The sequence below is a fragment of the Pestalotiopsis fici genome, assembly GCF_000516985.1.
Source record: "Pestalotiopsis fici W106-1 unplaced genomic scaffold PFICI_Scf_4, whole genome shotgun sequence".
Taxonomy (NCBI): domain Eukaryota; kingdom Fungi; phylum Ascomycota; class Sordariomycetes; order Amphisphaeriales; family Sporocadaceae; genus Pestalotiopsis; species Pestalotiopsis fici.
Window position 1 is genome coordinate 216,192 of NW_006917094.1, and position 17,694 is coordinate 233,885.

The 17,694-nt window shown below is 49.5% G+C and overlaps 5 protein-coding genes across 5 annotated transcripts; 2 read left to right on the top strand and 3 right to left on the bottom strand.

The window, feature by feature from the left end:
- Positions 1-4,281: 4,281 nt before the first annotated feature.
- On the top strand, positions 4,282-6,392 carry PFICI_06028 (uncharacterized protein; the record flags this gene model as incomplete). The annotated part of the gene is made up of 3 exons (XM_007834609.1): positions 4,282-5,011; positions 5,065-6,266; positions 6,318-6,392. The coding sequence occupies 3 exons, from the start codon at positions 4,282-4,284 to the stop codon at positions 6,390-6,392; spliced, it is 2,007 nt and encodes a 668-aa protein (XP_007832800.1).
- Positions 6,393-6,880: 488 nt separating this feature from the next.
- On the bottom strand, positions 6,881-8,151 carry PFICI_06029 (uncharacterized protein; the record flags this gene model as incomplete). Its single annotated transcript, XM_007834610.1, has 4 exons — positions 6,881-7,125; positions 7,189-7,353; positions 7,454-7,727; positions 7,783-8,151. 4 exons carry the CDS (start codon positions 8,149-8,151, stop codon positions 6,881-6,883), a joined length of 1,053 nt encoding a protein of 350 aa, XP_007832801.1.
- A 2,486-nt stretch (positions 8,152-10,637) lies between these two features.
- Positions 10,638-11,207, bottom strand: PFICI_06030 (uncharacterized protein; the record flags this gene model as incomplete). Its single annotated transcript, XM_007834611.1, has 1 exon — positions 10,638-11,207. The coding sequence occupies one exon, from the start codon at positions 11,205-11,207 to the stop codon at positions 10,638-10,640; it is 570 nt and encodes a 189-aa protein (XP_007832802.1).
- A 1,645-nt stretch (positions 11,208-12,852) lies between these two features.
- Positions 12,853-13,974, top strand: PFICI_06031 (uncharacterized protein; the record flags this gene model as incomplete). The annotated part of the gene is made up of 3 exons (XM_007834612.1): positions 12,853-12,984; positions 13,038-13,104; positions 13,184-13,974. 3 exons carry the CDS (start codon positions 12,853-12,855, stop codon positions 13,972-13,974), a joined length of 990 nt encoding a protein of 329 aa, XP_007832803.1.
- Positions 13,975-14,362: 388 nt separating this feature from the next.
- On the bottom strand, positions 14,363-14,964 carry PFICI_06032 (uncharacterized protein; the record flags this gene model as incomplete). The annotated part of the gene is made up of 3 exons (XM_007834613.1): positions 14,363-14,492; positions 14,556-14,678; positions 14,756-14,964. 3 exons carry the CDS (start codon positions 14,962-14,964, stop codon positions 14,363-14,365), a joined length of 462 nt encoding a protein of 153 aa, XP_007832804.1.
- Positions 14,965-17,694: the final 2,730 nt, after the last annotated feature.

Genomic DNA, 17,694 nt, shown 5'->3' on the forward strand with positions numbered 1-17,694 from the left:
ATCACTTGAGACGAAATCAGGCTCACATACTTTTGTAAAAGCAATTATCATCTACTACGCATAATTCAGGGTCGGGAAAAGGCCACCGCATTGTTGTACAAGCAGATGCCGATTTCACCATCTTCTGACATGCAATGCACTCGAAGAAAGGGACCACAACCGCTGACGCCCGGGATCGTATACTCTTTTGGGCAATACTTGGGAAGAGCTGGGGGTCCGTCTAGGGTCCTTGAGGAGAGCCAAAGCACACACACACACACACACACACATACACACACCACATACACCACATACACCACCAGCAGCTGTTCTGCCACCCTGCGCGGCAGCCGGGCCAGAATGGATGTTGGCTGGCGGCTCGCAAACTTGAGCATGTGTACGGACTATAGAAAGAAGAAAAGAAAAGAAAGGCAACAGAAATCCTAGTGACGACTCTATCATCTGCTACAAAGAGGGCCCCTCGGGTATGTCCAGATCTCTCTCGGCTCCACGATGTCTCTACATACCATCGTGGTCGTGATTGACTGGCTGAGATGCACTCACCCGGCGGCGCGCAGCCGCGGAGCAGGAATATCCTAGTACAGTTGCCTACCTCCCCATCTTTGCTTCATTGCTGGCAGGATGGGCTTTGCCGCGTCGCCGCCGATGATGAGGCCGCTTTTTGAAGCGAAGTTGCCCCGCTGGTGCAAGCTCCCGCAGCGGCTGCGCTGTGCTCCTCGAGCGCTGAATCCTGCCTAATTGAATGAACCTGAGAGCCAGCCAGTCTAAAGGTCTGAGGCCGTCCGGGGGTTGCGGCAATACGAGAGAAACAGACTCTCCTTCGCGACCTTCAGCGTGGAGGCGCGCTAGAACGCTTTCGACAAGTTGCTCCAATGCTCCATTAGACGCGGGCGACCCATGTGCCTCAACGCCCTGGCGGCCATTTCAACATCACACATTCGCGTCAAATTGCACTGCATCAGATCCCTGCCTCTTCCGCTCATTGGTCGCCAAAGTGCAAGACTAACCATTTTGCCATCTTGCGTTTTCGAGCTCTTGGCATCAACTTACTACACTACTGCTGCTGACCCAGCATCCAGTTGGCATTAACCCCCTACCATTCACGAGATACTACCTACTATTTGCCTGCCGTCTGACACCGCCATTGTATAGCAAAGATGGCAAGATGTTGAAGTAGTATATCCTTGCGCTTGTGTGGTCGGGGGAATGGTGGATATGCAGAGTTCATGGTTTGCCCTTGTCGAGAGCGAATCCTGATTGTTCGGATGTCGGTAGTGCTTGGTTGAAAGCGGTTTGGCGACTGCTGCGCCGAAGCGCCGCGTCAAGGTGGTCCAGGGGTTCCGCGGACCTTTCTTACGTCGAATCGATCAGTGCTGCCAGTCACATGCCGCCAGGCTGTTACTTGGACAAGGATATCATCCTGTACAACTCTTCCCGATAGGGAGAGGAACCAGCGGTCACGACAGTGAACAGACCGACCAGTGATAATGGCTTTCTTCCTTGAGCGTATGAGATGTCGAGATCATCTTCATCACACTGCGACTATATGTCAAGTCACCCAGGCACTGTCGCATTGCAGAAATCTAGTGGCTACACTAGTTCGGACGAACTTTCATCACGACCGAGAGCGGACTTGTAGCGGTGATGGACATGAACATTGACGGCCTCTGAGCAGCCTGATCAGTAGGAGGAGTATCAGTTGCAAGCAGCGAAAGGCTTTCAAGTAGAGGGTCAAGAGACTTTCATCTCGGCACTTAGACGCGGGCGCACGGGTTTGCTCGTCCAATAGGCGTGGCTGGGAGCCTCACCTGTATTGAACATCCTGCATCACGCGAAAGGGCAGTGATCTTCCTGTGCTCATTACCTCATTTGATCCCATGGAAGCAGGGTTGCAGCAGACAGACAATAAGCAGGCTGCAGTAGGTACTAGATATGATTCATTGTGCCAGGTTGCTTGCTTGCTTGCTTGCTTGCTTGCTTGCTTGTTTGCCAGCCAACCTGCGTAGCTTGCCTTGCGCCTGATATCAGATCTGGCCCCCATCTCCCCAGAGATCGTCAATTGTACAATCAATTTTTCCCAGGGCCACCCAAAGATTATGTATGCACCTGATGGCTACAGCGCAGAATTCGTGCTGGCGGGCTGGGTGAAGCCATTTTGCCCATCGCATAGAGATCCGCAGGTAAAGATGGATATGTCAGGTAGCGCAACAAGCGCTGTCATTGTCCAGAATATGCTAATGTACCTGGGTATACATCTTGTCTATAAGGTAGTACGGAGGAATCGTGTCCCCCTATGACGCTTGCTTGGCTTCACTTGATAGCTACTCTCGGTTTATAAGCACTTGAGAACGTCCGCAATAAAAAGGTCAATTGGCCAAACAATCACAAGAAAAACATCTAATAGTCTATTATGTATTATTCACAATCGTTTTGTTCCCAAAATTGATTTGTCCGAATTCTGTGACAATGGCGATTTGAGGAAGATAGAATAAAATAGAGGGGGGGAGATGGAACCTTAAACCAGCAGTGCCGCTGGCCAACTGAGCTTGTACCGGAACGAGTGGATGGCAGGCACTCGTTAATCAATGAAAGAACCCCTGCTCGCCATGGACCGCTATCATATCTAATCCTGGTCGCAGGCCGTCGCGTGGAAAACAGAGGGGAGGGACATAGTGGAGGGGCCAGCCAGACTTATTAAGGGACAGAGACACAGAGAGCGAGAGAGAGAGAGAGAGGGAGAAGAAAAAAGGTACATCGGCGGAAAGTACAACTTGTACGAGCGAAGCGCCATGCCGCCGATACTACGAACTGGGGACAAGAGCCAAGAAAATCCAGGGATTGTTTTAGCGGATGATCTATCTGGGTATGTACAAAAGTATCTGGGCATCCGCGGAGGCACCCAAGCAAGCCGTCAAGGCTCCCAATTGGTTTTGTTTTTCTTCTTCTTGGAATCATCAATCGCAGTTTATTGCTTTAACTCGCTTGGCCTGTCTAGCCGTCTTGGAGGCTGCTGCGTATTATTACTACCACCACCACTGTACCTTGATCTTGTTTGCCGCTCGATGGGTCTGGGTCTCGTCAGTTTCTGTGGTTGAGGTTCAATGCTGATACATTTCGCTGCTGCTGCTGCTGCTTGCACTTGCCGACCGACTTGGCTAACGCCCTGTGCTTACCCTTACATCAACTAATCAACCACTCTGACCTGAACTTCCGGTCTCACCGTACACCAGCAGCTTTTTGCTCTTCCACACTCCTTTTCCCGCTCAAAACGAAAAGCCAGCGGCGACAAGAAATAAGAAAACGATAGATTGCAACCATTGAGAAATGAAAAGATAATATCTCGGCGACAACAGGATTTTATTCTTATTGTTGATTTTTGGACGCGGCTTTCATTGCCGGCCCCACGCAATTACTCATCTCCAGGAACAGAGCAGCAACTCGGAAATACTCATTATTACACTCGGCTGGCGCAAAAGATAATCGCGCGGTAGTTTCCCAAGCGCCGGGTCTGTCGCAAACAGACACTCAGTGTGGGACGCCTTTCAATTGAGCCGCAGCGACGACAACTCGGACGTTCACCAAGTCCGCAGGCAGAGAGGGTCCATTTTGTGAAACTGGAAGAAAAGGGCAGTGCGCGAGTTAGTTCACAGCGTGAGAAGGCAGAGAGGCAGGGGATATCGCGGGCTGGATCTCGCGACTTTCCCATTGGGTTGATTGAGCTACTTCCAAGGTTCTCGCAAAAAGTCACACCACGGCTTCGTCGGCACCTCTCTCAGATAAAACAGGCAACATAACCCTGAGTATCTCATCTACTGCACAACAGCGCATCAACACACAATTTTGCTCCGTCTTGTCGGGAAATGCAGAGAACCCGTTATTCTTCTCGTCGCCCATTCCGAGTTAGATAATCGGCCACTTCAAGCCCCAAGCTTTTATGAAGGGCAGCCAGCAATCCCGTGAGGAAGTACAATTGGCACCGATTGACTGCACTATCTGGAATATTCGTTGTCAGAATTGAGGTGCAGGCGCCGCGTAGCAATTTTACAGAAGCTGATAGGCTTGCAACGCCAGCCCGAGATTTGCTTGTGCGTCAGCCCGCCGAATCGGAAAGGAGGGTAGGACCGGCTGGTACGGATTTGCTTCCAGGCATATCTTTTTACTACCTCAAGGCAGACTGCGAGATAATTCCGTTCTTACTCTACTCTGCCTTGAAAGCAGGCTCCTCTCGTTTCGGTACGGACCATTAACACTTAATATCACGGATCGGGCGTGATCAACACAATGTCCACTTTCACTGCACTCAATGGGAATGATTCCCAGACGATAGATAAACGGAGCGGCAGCCCAGTATCACGGCCGGCAGAATCGGAGGAGCGAGGTGCCACTGCGACGAACCCGGAGCGAAGGACATCAGCCGAAGCTACATCTAATCCGCGACAGCATTGGACAGGGTCTGGTACTGAGAGAACTACTTACCAAGCAAATGATTATGCACTGTACGAAGGCAACCACAAGCGCAAAAGGTCACTATCTACGGAACCACGGAGAGAAGGGCCAGGTTCGCCAGATGAGCGACATCCCAGCAGCCATCATCCTGACTCTCGCGAGGCTTTCGGAGCGCACCTGCGAGACCGGGATCACCGAGCGTATGGTAAAGACAGCAGAGATGAGTCATCATCATGGTATTCTCAGTCACAATCGCAAAGGGACGGCCGAAGTGCATATGAGTCTCAATCTCAAGCTGTTTCCATCTCTACGCAAGCCGAGGACCAATCTGGGGAAGGATACAGGGGATCTGGAGGTGCCGAACCTCAGGACTATTCGCCTACCAGCCCTGATGATGGAGACGATTCAGCTTACTATGGTGGCCCATACGATGCCGATCATCGCAGAGCTGGTGCTGTCCAGTCTGATCCCAAAAAGCGAAAGCGAAACTTCAGCAACAGGACTAAGACGGGCTGCTTGACGTGCCGCAAGAGGAAGAAGAAGTGTGACGAGCTCAAGCCCGAGTGTAAGTCTTGCATATCCCGAGAATCCCGTCATTGCTTGGCTAAACACTTATAGGCAACAACTGCATTCGAGGCGGCTTCATCTGTCAAGGGTATCCAAACCAGCGTGGCTACCAAAAGATGGAAACCAAGTCCACGGCTGTGCCGCTGGAATCCAAGGACCCGAGCTACGTTCCTCCGGGCGCTTATGGCATGCCACAGTCACAGTCAACTTATGTCAACCAATTACAGCCTCCAGCTAAGCGTGATGCGCCACCCCCATTCCGAGGCCCATCGTTGCGCATCGACCCGCCGCAGGGCCGAGTGCTACACTCGGAAGACGAGCAGACGGCTTCCACGATCCCCACCGCATCCGTCTTCAGCCCGGACAATAAACTCTCGGCCGTGTCAAGCTACACGGCCCCAGCGGCGAACGCATTTCCGACTCCTATCAGCGCAATCAGCTCCGCCACTGGTTTTGGAGAAAGTCGAGGCATGCAGAAGGAATATCAGAGAATACCTCCATTACACGACACGAGCCGAACAGAACCCGAAACCCCTCACACGAGCAACACATTGCCACAAATCAATATGCTACATCCTGCCCGCACCAGTAGTCCGGCGAGACAGCCACTACCAGCGACGAGTAGTGTTCAGGCCACAGCCCAGTTGGCACTGTCACATAATCATTTCGTCGCTGCAAACCGACCACCCACACAAAAGGAGCTAATGCTACGGGGCGAATCGTACAAGCCATTTGATAAAGAACTCGTGTTGGAAAGGGAAAGGTGCAGCGCTGCTTGCTGGAGGTTTAACAACTCTACCAACCCAAACAACGGCGTGTCGGCAACGGAACGGGCACGACTGTTCCGCGAAATACTCATGCCCAAAGATCCTGTCCACATTTCCCCAGCACAGACATCTCCTGTTACGAATCATGGCCGTGTTGGAGCCGAGTGTGTCGTGGAAGCCCCCTTCACATGTGACTATGGATACAATATCAGCATTGGCGATAACGTCTTCATTGGGCGTAATTGTACAGTGCTGGATGCTCGCTCGGTCACGATTGGCAAGAACGTCTACATTGGACCTAATGTCAGTCTCTTTACGGCTACACTTAGCACCGATCCTGGCCAGCGGGAGGGCAGTAAGAGTCTGCAATATGGCAAGCCCATAGTCATTGAGGATGATGCCTGGATCGGTGGTGGTGTCATCATCCTCCCCGGTCGGCGGATTGGAAAAGGTTCCACCGTGGCGGCCGGCTCCGTCGTCACCCAGGTACGTCGATTGTGCCAGCCACTGTCATCGCTGTGCTAACATGAGATATAGGATGTTCCAAACTTTGTGATTTCCTCGGGAAATCCTAACAAGACCAAAAGAGGAGTTACTAGTGGCACACTATAACTCACTTGATCTTGATATATGAGAGCATTCTCATAGTCCTTGTTCGATTTTTGCTGTTGTTCATGATACCCGAAGCTGTTTTATTTGTCGACGATTGAGGATGTGGCAGTGGCCTCGTCCATGGGATCTTCATGTCGGCTTATTCAGAGTTATCAAATTTCGAGTCACTTTGCTAGCGTTTTGTGGGAGCTAACGGATGGATATTCAAAAGCTTGCATATACTGTATTAAGTACAGCCCAGGGCATGTTTGGCTCTGGCAGCTTACATAGTCGGGATGGATTGGTTCGTATCGCGCAAGGTCTTTGCAGATCGGTGAATAAGAGGGATGATGCATCAGTCCTTGGCATTGCACAAGGATTTAGATGGTATAAAAGGAATGTGGCATGCAACTCGATGAAAAGAAAAAACATAGCTACCTAATTCGCAAATCCTCTACTAAATCACCGATAATTATGCCACGCCCGTTGCGGGTCTTGGTAATGCATTTCTATGATGCGTATTGTGTTTTTGCACGCATCCGTTGATAGTCGTCTTGCACAATCGGCTCGTATCTAGGAGGATGAGGCTCACCGGCGCACTGCGGAAGACACTCGATGACGGCCGCCGAGTCGGGGGACACAAAGTATGGTATCGAGTATCGGGCCCTCATCATGGCATGCGATTTGCCGTCCTCGATACCTGAAGCCGTCTTGCGCGGGACTGTTACGCGGTGGAGTGTCGATCTGAGGTAATCTATCCAAGAAAGGAGATGACTTGTGAGCCTCACGGGTAAGTTCGGAAATGCGAGGCGCTCACCGTTGCTCCATCTCATAAGGAGATCACCCACGTTCATGACGAGCGTGCCCTCGAGTGGGATGACGTCGACAAAGTGACCTGGATGATTGGGGTCTTCAACTTGGAGACCGCCACACTCGTCTTGGAAGAGCATGGTGATGGTACCCCAATCTGAATGTGCGGGCACTTTACACCAATTTCGTGAGTTAGTGACTTGTGATGTGGAAGTTTGGGTTTTCAAAAATTCAAGTGTCTAGGGTATCAAGAGCGGGTGTGAGATACGTACTGCGCGCTACAGCATTGCTCTCCAGCCTCTCCGTCTCAATGGGCGGGTAATGAAGCAAACGCAATTGCGCATTTTCGCCACTGTGGAACTTGAGGAAGAAGTCCTCGTCGTCAATACCAAGCCCAATGGCCAGCGCCCGCAGAAGCTGTTGGCCCGTCTCGAAGCAGCGCCAATAAAAGGACGTCATGAAGGTACGGAAGCCAGGCAAGACGTTCTCAGGTAGCCAAACATTGGGCTGGCGCGCAAAGGTTTCGCTACCGATTTCGTAGCTTTCCTGTTTGTACACATGAGGTATTGTTCTTATACACCCATCAAGACCGAAGGCTCACTTTGCAGTCCTCGACTTTTCTCAATTCCTTCCCCACTCTCTGGGCCTCGGCGTCATTTCCGTCGCCAGCAGCATGGATATACTGTGAAACCTTTTCCAAGCCAGGCCACGAGTAGCCGCGATGGACGTCTGGGCCTGGCGGGTGTGGCGCGAGCATTTTCTGCTCCCGAGGCAGATCAAAGAGTCGTTGCGACCAGGAAAATGCCTCCTCGAGCAGTGCGGCCGGTATCCCGTGGTTCCGGACGTATACAAAGCCCACATGCCGGCACGCCGACGTCAGCTCCGCCGCGATGCGGGAGCGGGCCGCGGGATCGCTGGTGGAGAAGGCGCCAAAGTCTACAACGGGGATCGGGGCTTGGGACTTCGGCATGATGCTGGTGTGGCCTTGCGGTTTTCGACTTGTAATTTTTGACCACCGTTATGTTGTCTTTGCAATGCCAAGTATAGAATCGTTGAATTTGGCAAGTTGCCCAACTACCAAGACCGTGTTCCGCATAACATTTCTATTAGAGTTTGAATTGCTGACACCCCGCCTCGGTCGACCCTAGCGGTCGGTATTTCACATATCCAAAATCTCAGTCTAGCATAATAATACCTGCTTGATTTCGTGATTGCAAATGTCTAAGTCATGCACTACGCAAAGGAGCCCCGCCATCTTAGGATCAGAACCTTCTATCTGCTGAGTTGCTAGAGAGCCCAAGACATTCCCGAATTCACTTTGATTAGTGCCCATCGGCATCGTTCGCATTTTACGGTTCTATTGCACAATCAATCACACGTAATATTGACATTCACGGACAGAAGTTGACTTGTATTGTGACAATCATCTGCTCATGGCTACGAGTGACTGGCTCCAAGATACTGTCCAGGTAGTATTCGAGGCTATATCTTTCATGATTTCTCATACGCCAGGATTTCCCGACACAAGTGACCATATATTTGTCCAGAAATGCATTGTTATGTCTTCCTCACTTTGGATATTTGTATGGTGCAGTTTTCACATTGACGGTGACCACAACTCCAACATGCTACATCCGTTTGCACCGAATTTCCGACCCCGCATTCGGACTAAATGAAGAATTAATACAACCGAAGCAGGTCGATTCAGAGCTAGACTTATATACACAATACCACGTTTGAACTTTTTTGCTTTTGCTCTTTCCTTCCTCGCTAGGCATGGTAGTGGACGCTGAGAGGTTGCGCGCGGTTGCTTGATATTCCTTGTGTAATTTGCAAGTTTTATTGTTGGGCTATTGGAAAATGATGTCTCGGCACAAGAAATATTGGGCGGTGCTTTTTCAGTTGTAAGGGTGTCGGGTGAGGTCAATGAGCAAGAATGCGCCAGCAGCGAGAATGGATTGAAGGTAACAGGTCCCAAGGAGCTATATGATTTGAAAGATGAAAATAAGGTCCCGGGGGCTTATGATATTCGAGGAGCCCCCATGACCTTTATACTCCAAATTTGAGTCCTACCACGTTCTTCAACGAGCATGTGCAAGGTCACGTTATCAAGCGGGGGAGGTCATTTATGATTCGAGCGTCTCTTCTTATCTAAGAGAAAACATTGTTCATTGTCGTGGGGCGATGTCACCATTCACCGGTACCTCCTAGAGTCGAAATTTCGCAAAGCAACTAAATATCACTCAGTTCTCATGGTCAATGTGTTGAGAAGTGGTGGAAGAGAGCTACGCTTGTCATCGCATTTCCAGACATTACCTTGCTCCTTCGAACCTGTTCTTCCCATTCGCAGTTATATCATCAACAATCAACTGTAGTCGGGACATTCACAGAAGAAATCTAACTTGGTACAATGACTATATCACTAAATACTAGTATGAGTATTTTTCCAGGTAATTTGAAATGGCTCTTTTACTATTTAACCCGCCGTCAGAGTGTCCGGCTACGACTCAACTTACATATGCCCAGAGGCAATCGGTCAGGCACCTCTTCGTACTTTGACCATTTGCCAGGTACAGAACCCACATCGTTGGTATGAACAAGTGAAGCACGTCGGATTAGCTAAGGCACTATTCTCCTGCGAACATTGGCACTAAATGAAGTAATAATATCACTGACCTAGGCCGATACAGAGTAGACTCACACAATACCACATTTCCACTTTTCTGCTGTTTCCGATATTCAATTTTGTGCTACCCGATCTCTTGCTGGAAGATCCCTGGATCGCCGGTGAGCTTTGTGTATTTTTCATTGGTGATATTTGTTCTTTCTCAGTGGCACTTGACGAAAGCTGTTCTTTTGATTGAGAGACCTTCCGTGAGGCAAGATCTTCCGCTCCAGAGGCAGCATTACGCTGTGAGAGCTTCCGTTTGCCCGTGATCGAAGAGACGCTTTTGATGGGTGGAAGAGAAATAGATCCCCCCTGAACCCCCTTCCGAATCTCTATGTGGCTAGTAATCTCCGGAGGTATTGAAAATATTGCTAGTTGCTCCAAATGTACAGCAAGATGACGAGCGAAGGTGATTGTAGGCACAGAAGCGTTGCCCTCTTGAATCATGCCAGCGTCTGAATTTTCATCGTTTTCTCTTGATTTTGATAATCTCGGGCTGGGATCCCAATCATCACAGAAGGGACAATCCTTTGTTGGAATAGTTTTGATAGGACATTGACTGGTATTCTGGAGAGCTTTTGTTGCTCCATCCGACGATCTGAGCTCTGGGTGTCCCTTCTCTAAATGATCTGAGAAACCTTCTGGCTCATTGAACGGGTCTAGTTTGCAGATGACACATATCCACCGACGCCTATGATTTTTCAGTTCGTGTTCAAACCACGCTGTTTGATTCCCGAACATTTGGAAATCGCAGTGCCCCTCCTCTCCGACGCAACAAATGTATGATTTTAGATCATCGTAGGCATGGCGGTTCCAGGCCCATTCGGACTTGATCGAGACGATAGTAGCACAAAGGGGGCACTCAAAGCGTCCTCATCTTGATGTATTTGCTTGATATCCTTCAAAAGAGGAAGAGAAAACGCATCATTCAAAGATGAGGTCATTATCGGGGTGTAGAGCAATTTTCCTGAAGCAGCCACAACATCCTCGATTGCGACCTCTGGCGCGACCATCTCTGATGGTCCATGCGTTGTCTTGGGATGCACAACTCCTGTCTGTTGCTTGTGCTCCTGATAGTGTTGCAGTATCTGGCGGCGAGCTGCAATAGCTCGACCAAGTTTTCGAAGCAGCCATTGACTTTCTGGTTTATCAAGCTTGGGAAAACGCTCTTTGACATGGTTGATATCAGAAGAGTCCAGCAAATGCTCAAACTCATGTTCAGGAGCGTGGGCGAATCGGTCTTGTGTTGTTATCTGGCGTATTAAGGAAACCAGCTTCAACAAACTTCCAATTGTGTCAGACGCTTTTCCCAGGAGGTCTTCCACCTCAGTTGTCGATGTGGCATCGGCGGCCATCATATTGCCGACTTCCAGATTCTCAAGCCTTTGATCATATTTCTCGTGTATCTCAGAAGTAGCGATGATCCTGGATACTACCAATATTTGTTAACATGCAGTAACAGATAAAAGAAAGAGTCGAGGTTACTAACCATCTTGCAGTGCCTCTTCGAGGCTTTTAAGTAGATTAGAGATGTTCTCTATCAGGTAGAGAGCACCTCTAAGGTGAGCTTCCAGTGATAAATTAAACAAAGTATATTCTAAACAAGAATTTGCTTTCCACAGTTTAACCCTATCCGAAGCATCTGTGGCTACTCGAGGAGTATCTATCTTCACATCAGTGTCTAAGACCAGCGTGAACAAACAATCTATTGATTGACATTGCGCGAAAATCGTTTGTTGAGACATGGGGGTATCAGTCAAATGAGCCAGCTATTGGCTTGAGCAGCGAAATGGATAATTGGAAGAGTTCACGTGTCAGGCTATCAAAGTGATTATGAGAGGTAGTGAGGAGCCATCTTCTACTAAACAAAGGGAAGGGTGTGTTGGATACTAATCACGTCAGATCTGCGAATATGCAGGTAGACATGGCATATCGAGGTTTCTTCTTTCTTTTTTTTTTTTTTTTTTTTTCTTTCACAACTCAGCTTGGAGGATATACTTTGTGGCTCTGGGGTGAAGATCAATCGGCGGCAGAGATACACAATATCTTTTACCCTGATGTCTTCATTCATTCAATTGCGGAAAACTTCATGGATTACTTCGTCCTGGGAAAAATCATGCATCTTCTTTCCGGAGCACAAGATACATTCCAACACATCTGACATCAACGAACCGTTTCTGGCCCATAGACTCCAATCAGCGTCTTCGGTCGATCTGGAGCCCCATCATCCAATGCAGAATTTCAGCAGTCTCGCTGTGGCTCTGCTGGAATTGTGCTTCGGTAAAGTGATTGAGAATCACCCAAAACGCCCCAAGCTTCCCCCAGGAGTAGAAGACGCCAGCATGAAAGCTGCTTTTGACGCTCACGCTGCAAGTTTTTGGCTTGAGGACGTTACAGATGAAGTCGGTCCTGATTACAAGAACGCAATTGCCTGGTGTCTATCAAAACACACAACTCTGAACGGCCCTCATTGGAGGCAAGAGATGTTTCAGCAAGTCCTCCGTCCACTTTGCGAGATAATCAGACCTTGGGAATCACATTCATTGTAAGACTTTGAGTGAAAATACAAGTCTATCGACGATGCATAGTGTAAAAGGTTTACTTTCATGTATTTTCAAGGAAATACCCTAAACGGTAGGATTAGAAAATGCAAGGTAATGAGGGAGAATCGAAGAAGGATAGGATATACAAAGCAATTTACGATATATGTTTATAATGAAGGATTGTGCAAAATAGCTATCTTGACTCCAATACCCATCGGGATTGTATCGGGATAAGATTATGGTTCACGGAGCACAACCGAGATATGCGGATCTTCTAGCCGCATGATGTAATCCACACAGTAGATTGCAACACTCCCCAGTCGCTTGCGCGCGGGGTTAGTCTTCTTCACCTTTGGAGAATATTTCCCCAGTGGCAAACGATTTCTCGTCAAGACTTGAGAAATCAATTAGGAGTGTTGTTGTTCATCCATAATCTCAGGAGAATCTGGCTATGATGGCGATGTCACGATTCATCTCGGCTCTTGCTGTCGCACTGGCTGCTACGTCCTCGCTAGCCGCCGAGATCCCCACCAACGGTCTCAAGGAGATTCCCGCACTGGGTCTGGGAACTTGGTTGTCTGATAGGGACAAGGTGAGAGTCGGCAAAGCACGAGAAGATTACAAGCACTTACTGATACAAATCAGGTCGATCATGCCGTAGAGTATGCCCTCGACAATGGTTATAATCACATTGACGCAGCCTGGATTTATAGTAAGAACACCACCATCTTCTTGACCATATTCAATCTCACAGTGCCGGTGTGACGGGAATGATTAATACGGAAATGCAGGAAATGAGGATCAGACGGGCAGGGGCATTGCTGCCTCCGAGCTCTCCCGCAAGGACATCTGGATAACTAGCAAGCTTTGGAATTCGTTCCACCGTCCCTCAGAGGTGGAAGCGGCCATTAAGACGTCCATCTCTAGGCTTGGCGTTGACTATCTGGACCTATATCTCATTCACTGGCCAGTAGCGTTCGTCCCAGATGAGGGCACCAAACTGGACAAGAAGACAAGCATCATCGACACATGGCGGGCACTTGAGGATCTGGTCCGGGCAAACCTGACGCGACACATTGGCATTTCCAACTTTGCCAAGAGTGACGTCGAGGAGGTCTTGGCGGTCTGCGAGATTTGTCCCTACGCGCACGAGTTTGAGACGCACCCATACCTGCAGCAGCAAGACTTTATCGACTGGCACGCCGAGGTTGGTGTCAAGGTGATTGCATACTCGCCGCTCGCCAATACCAACCCCATCTACCGCCGGGACGCGCCGCCGCTGCTCGAGGACCCGTACTGGAAGGAGCTGGCCGCGCGCAAGAACGCCACCGTTGCTCAGGCCGCCATTGCTTGGGGCTTCCAGCGCGGCACCGTGGTCATCCCCAAGAGCTCCCATGAAAAGTACATTGATGAGAACCGCGACGCAGCCGGGATTCGCTTCAGCAAGGACGAGATGGCCGATATTGCAAAGCATGATAGGAAGATCAGAATGAGCAACCCAAGTAAGAACTGGGGAGTTCAGCTATTCGCAGACCTGGACGACCATTTGGAGCTCGAGGATGAGACTGTTGGAGAACTGTAAAATATCTTTTTGCAAGGCGTCCAAAAGCGTGTTCGAAAAGTCCAGGAGTTGGCATTATCCAAGATGAGTCGACTGTTTCAAATTAGTGAGGCCATGGCAAGCACTCTCGCTATGCCAGGAAAGACACTTCAACTTCATCGCCGGATTCAAAATTAAAACATCTCCTATACATGACTGAGAGAAACCCTTGGCCATCGCTTACAAGCGATATTTGACAATCGGGTAATCATTATCAATCGTTCGTGAAAAGGAGTAAACCAATATTGTCACATGTCCGGTAAAACACATGTATTGACTGATCTCTTTTGATTTGCTTGCTGCTAACCTCGACCCTAACGCCTCGCAAAGCCAAAACAAACATGACCACGATGAGCAAATAACCACCGTCTTATGAGCAACTAGGAGAAGTAGTTGGCGCCGCAGCCGAGTTCGACGGGTTCGTCTGTCCGCATCCAGCCAAGACTCCACCAACGGTGTCATCGACAGCGGCATCGTAAGCAGCACCACAGTTGGCGTCGCTGAGTTTTCTCTTGTTAGTCTACAACAACGCGGATTTCCCAAGGCGTTTGATCAAGACATACCTTGAACCACCGCTAGCATTGTTGAACCACGAGCAGATATCGTGCGAGAAGCAATCCTGCGTGTAGGCATTGCCCAGAGCAGCACCGGTGCATCCGGCACCGCAGCGACCGTTGCAAGAGTAACTGCAAGTTTGCCATGGTCAGCCTTTTCCCAGAACCACAATATAGCACCAATCAAAGTGCTTGGAGTCCCAACTCACTCTCCACTGTTGACGCTGTTGGTACCAAAGTTGCTGCCCACGACACCCGTCCATTTGCACGTCTTTCCAGCGCTGTTTGTCCAGGTCGCCGTCGCGGTGGCGCCGACTTTGAGGCAGGTGATGGATCGCTTCTCGAGGCCAAGTTCAGCTGGGCTGGGCGCTGCCAGTGCCAGGAGAGGCAGGAGACTGAGGACAAAGAAGGACTGCATGGTGGACTGCTAGACTCGGGGAGTTATAGCGTTGTCTTGGATATACTTTGTCGTTGCCTGTCGGACGTGGCTGGATGGTTCAGATTGCGCTATGAAGGAGACAGATGAGAGAACTCAAGTCCAGCCAATTCGGGTAGGCCAGGCCATTGTCCGTCCTTTATATATACTATACATAGTTCCCCCAAGCTAAGATCGTCGAGCATGGAACTACTATATCCAATATCCTGAAGCGTTTCTCAATTACAGAACGCCTCTTTTCCCCCCGAAGTGTTGACCCTTTTCGGCAAGACAAGCGGGGCACCAATTCAACGACGACGACTCCACGTGCGAATCTCCCCGGGGCAGAGCCACCCAAGAGGGTCTGGCGTCGACCTTCCCAATCGCGCGATCGGGCGCAAGACCCGAAGGGAGAAAAACTCGGAATGGCGTGCGCGCAAAAGCCTTGTTTTCTTATGCCATCATGGTCCAGGGCGAGAACATGAATTATCGAATTTCGCAGCAATGAGAAGTGGTAAAGCGAGAAAAAGCTTACCGTCCTGGGCGTTGGCGTTTGCGGGGAACCCTTGGAAATGAGCAGGGTAGGGTGAGGAAAATCGATTTTATGGATATCGCGAACTCTTATGCGTTAAAGAAGATAGAAAATCTGCAAGGGACGGACGTCCGGTCGGTCGAGATATTCTTCTTTCGGTCGCATCGCCAAGGTGTCAAGCAACAGCGGCCCGTCGCATATACAGGAGTCCACAAGCGGTGGTTTGTTGCAACCCAACCTCTCCGTCTTTTCCCCAAGTTATTCTTTTCCTCACAGCACATGTGCAGGATGGGTTCCTGCAGTCGTCTGTGCGCCTGCATATTGAAATCGATCCCCCTTTGCGTAGGTATATGACGCGGCTGATTAAAATTTAGGAGCCTCATCACCGGATTTCTGGTCAAAATGCGCAGCGATTCCGTTGCCGTGGCGTATTGTTCACATAGCAGGACAGTGTCAACTTACGCCTCTCCCCCACTGACGGTCCATAAAGGTAGAGCTCACGCGCAGACCGTCGCCGTCTCTCTTCAGCGAAGAGGAGCTCAACGACCGCCGTATTCTTGAAAGTTCGTACGGCTCCGTACATTCTTACGGCGCCGCCCGTTGCGTGTTTGCGTTGCCACGAGGACATCACGTCATATGGTTGGGTGGCATCGCTTAGACGAGTCACCTTGAGGCGTACGCGTTTTTTTTTTTTATTGAAGGTATAATACCCAGGACCGTCATGATGAGAATGTTGGAAGGACTAGGAGCATGTGTCGTAAAAAGCAAGCCTTTCATTCCATGCAAAGCTTTTTTCACCATGCGGAGACAAGCAGTCAACAGCGAAAGCTGTAAGGAGGACTTGGAATCCCAAATCTTCATCGTCATCAGTGATGACATGGATTAGATTTTTACGTAAGCGCATACATCTAGAAAACCTTCACCGGCGGGAGTATCATGAACCACACGATGCGAGCAGTATTGGAATCATCAGTCAATACCTCTCTGAGCTCAACATGTTTCTTTGAGACTAGTCTTGATCTCACGAAAGTTTCTGTATGTCTCTTATGAGCGTCGAGATATACACCATGGTTGCTGCTCATCATCCGTCTCGTCCCTGGTAGAAGGCTTCCCAAGCAAAGGAAATGCGGTAGGCTAGTCGTTCCCGACAGTCAGGTACAGGGAAGAAGGTTTCGACGGCGTCCGGTCATGCTTCTGCATTTTTGTTTTGGCCGGGGCTTAATATCCGGAGACCTTTCCTTCCTGCCCAAGGTGCTGGTAAGACGACAATGGACCATGGAGTTAATTGACTTCAATCATGCCTCTTGTGTACATTGTGATTATGGCGTTGACGGCGTTGATTCGCAGATTTGGCTAGCACATTGCCTACCTTCATACGGCGGATCCGCAAAGAAACTTCCAAAATGAAGAATGCATGTATAACTTCAGAATTTGCAGAATTACCAGGCCGTTCTCACTTGCCCTTGCTTGCCTTTTTCGATCAGAGTAGAAAATAGGTTACGCGGCTTTGTTCGGTAGGGTGAGACATGTTGTCAATTGGGATTTGATAAATTCCATAGTATAATATCTTCTGTCGCACAAGTGTAACGAATCACACATCATGGTTGCAAACGGTCTAGGATTTGGATCACAGATACCGTCTCGCTTAGAGATGTGCTTGATGGGCTGAGTAGACCCATATCCTCTCAATAGCACAAATATCACGAGAGTTCGACGTCTCGATACGAAGCCCACGACATGTAGTAGGCAAGCCAGGCAACGATTTTGATACTTCACGTGGTACGTAGCAGAGGCACCATGGTGAAGTCTGCCCTGATAGACCCTGGGAACATAATTGGGTAATGGAAGGTCAATCCAACGTGCGATCGTCGTTTCCAAAGAAACAGAGTTTGACTTATAAACATGGTGTTCCTAGACTGTCAGCCTAAGTCTAGGGACACCTCCTCAAGCTATAGGGTAGGATGGTCTTGGCAGGCCACCCGACCCGGAAGATGGGCATATATTTCGGATGGAGAACACAGAATATAGCCCCAAGCGGATGCCTTGGGCTGTCTTTGCAGTCCGTCGTCGGTCGATCAGAAAAGGATGTGAGTCAGGTAGGCAACCAGATGCGGGGTGGCGAGAGGAAATGCTATAATTCGAGGCAGTATGTACATTTAGTCATGGTAGTGCAGACGCTTGATGCAGGTCTCGAGTCGGTA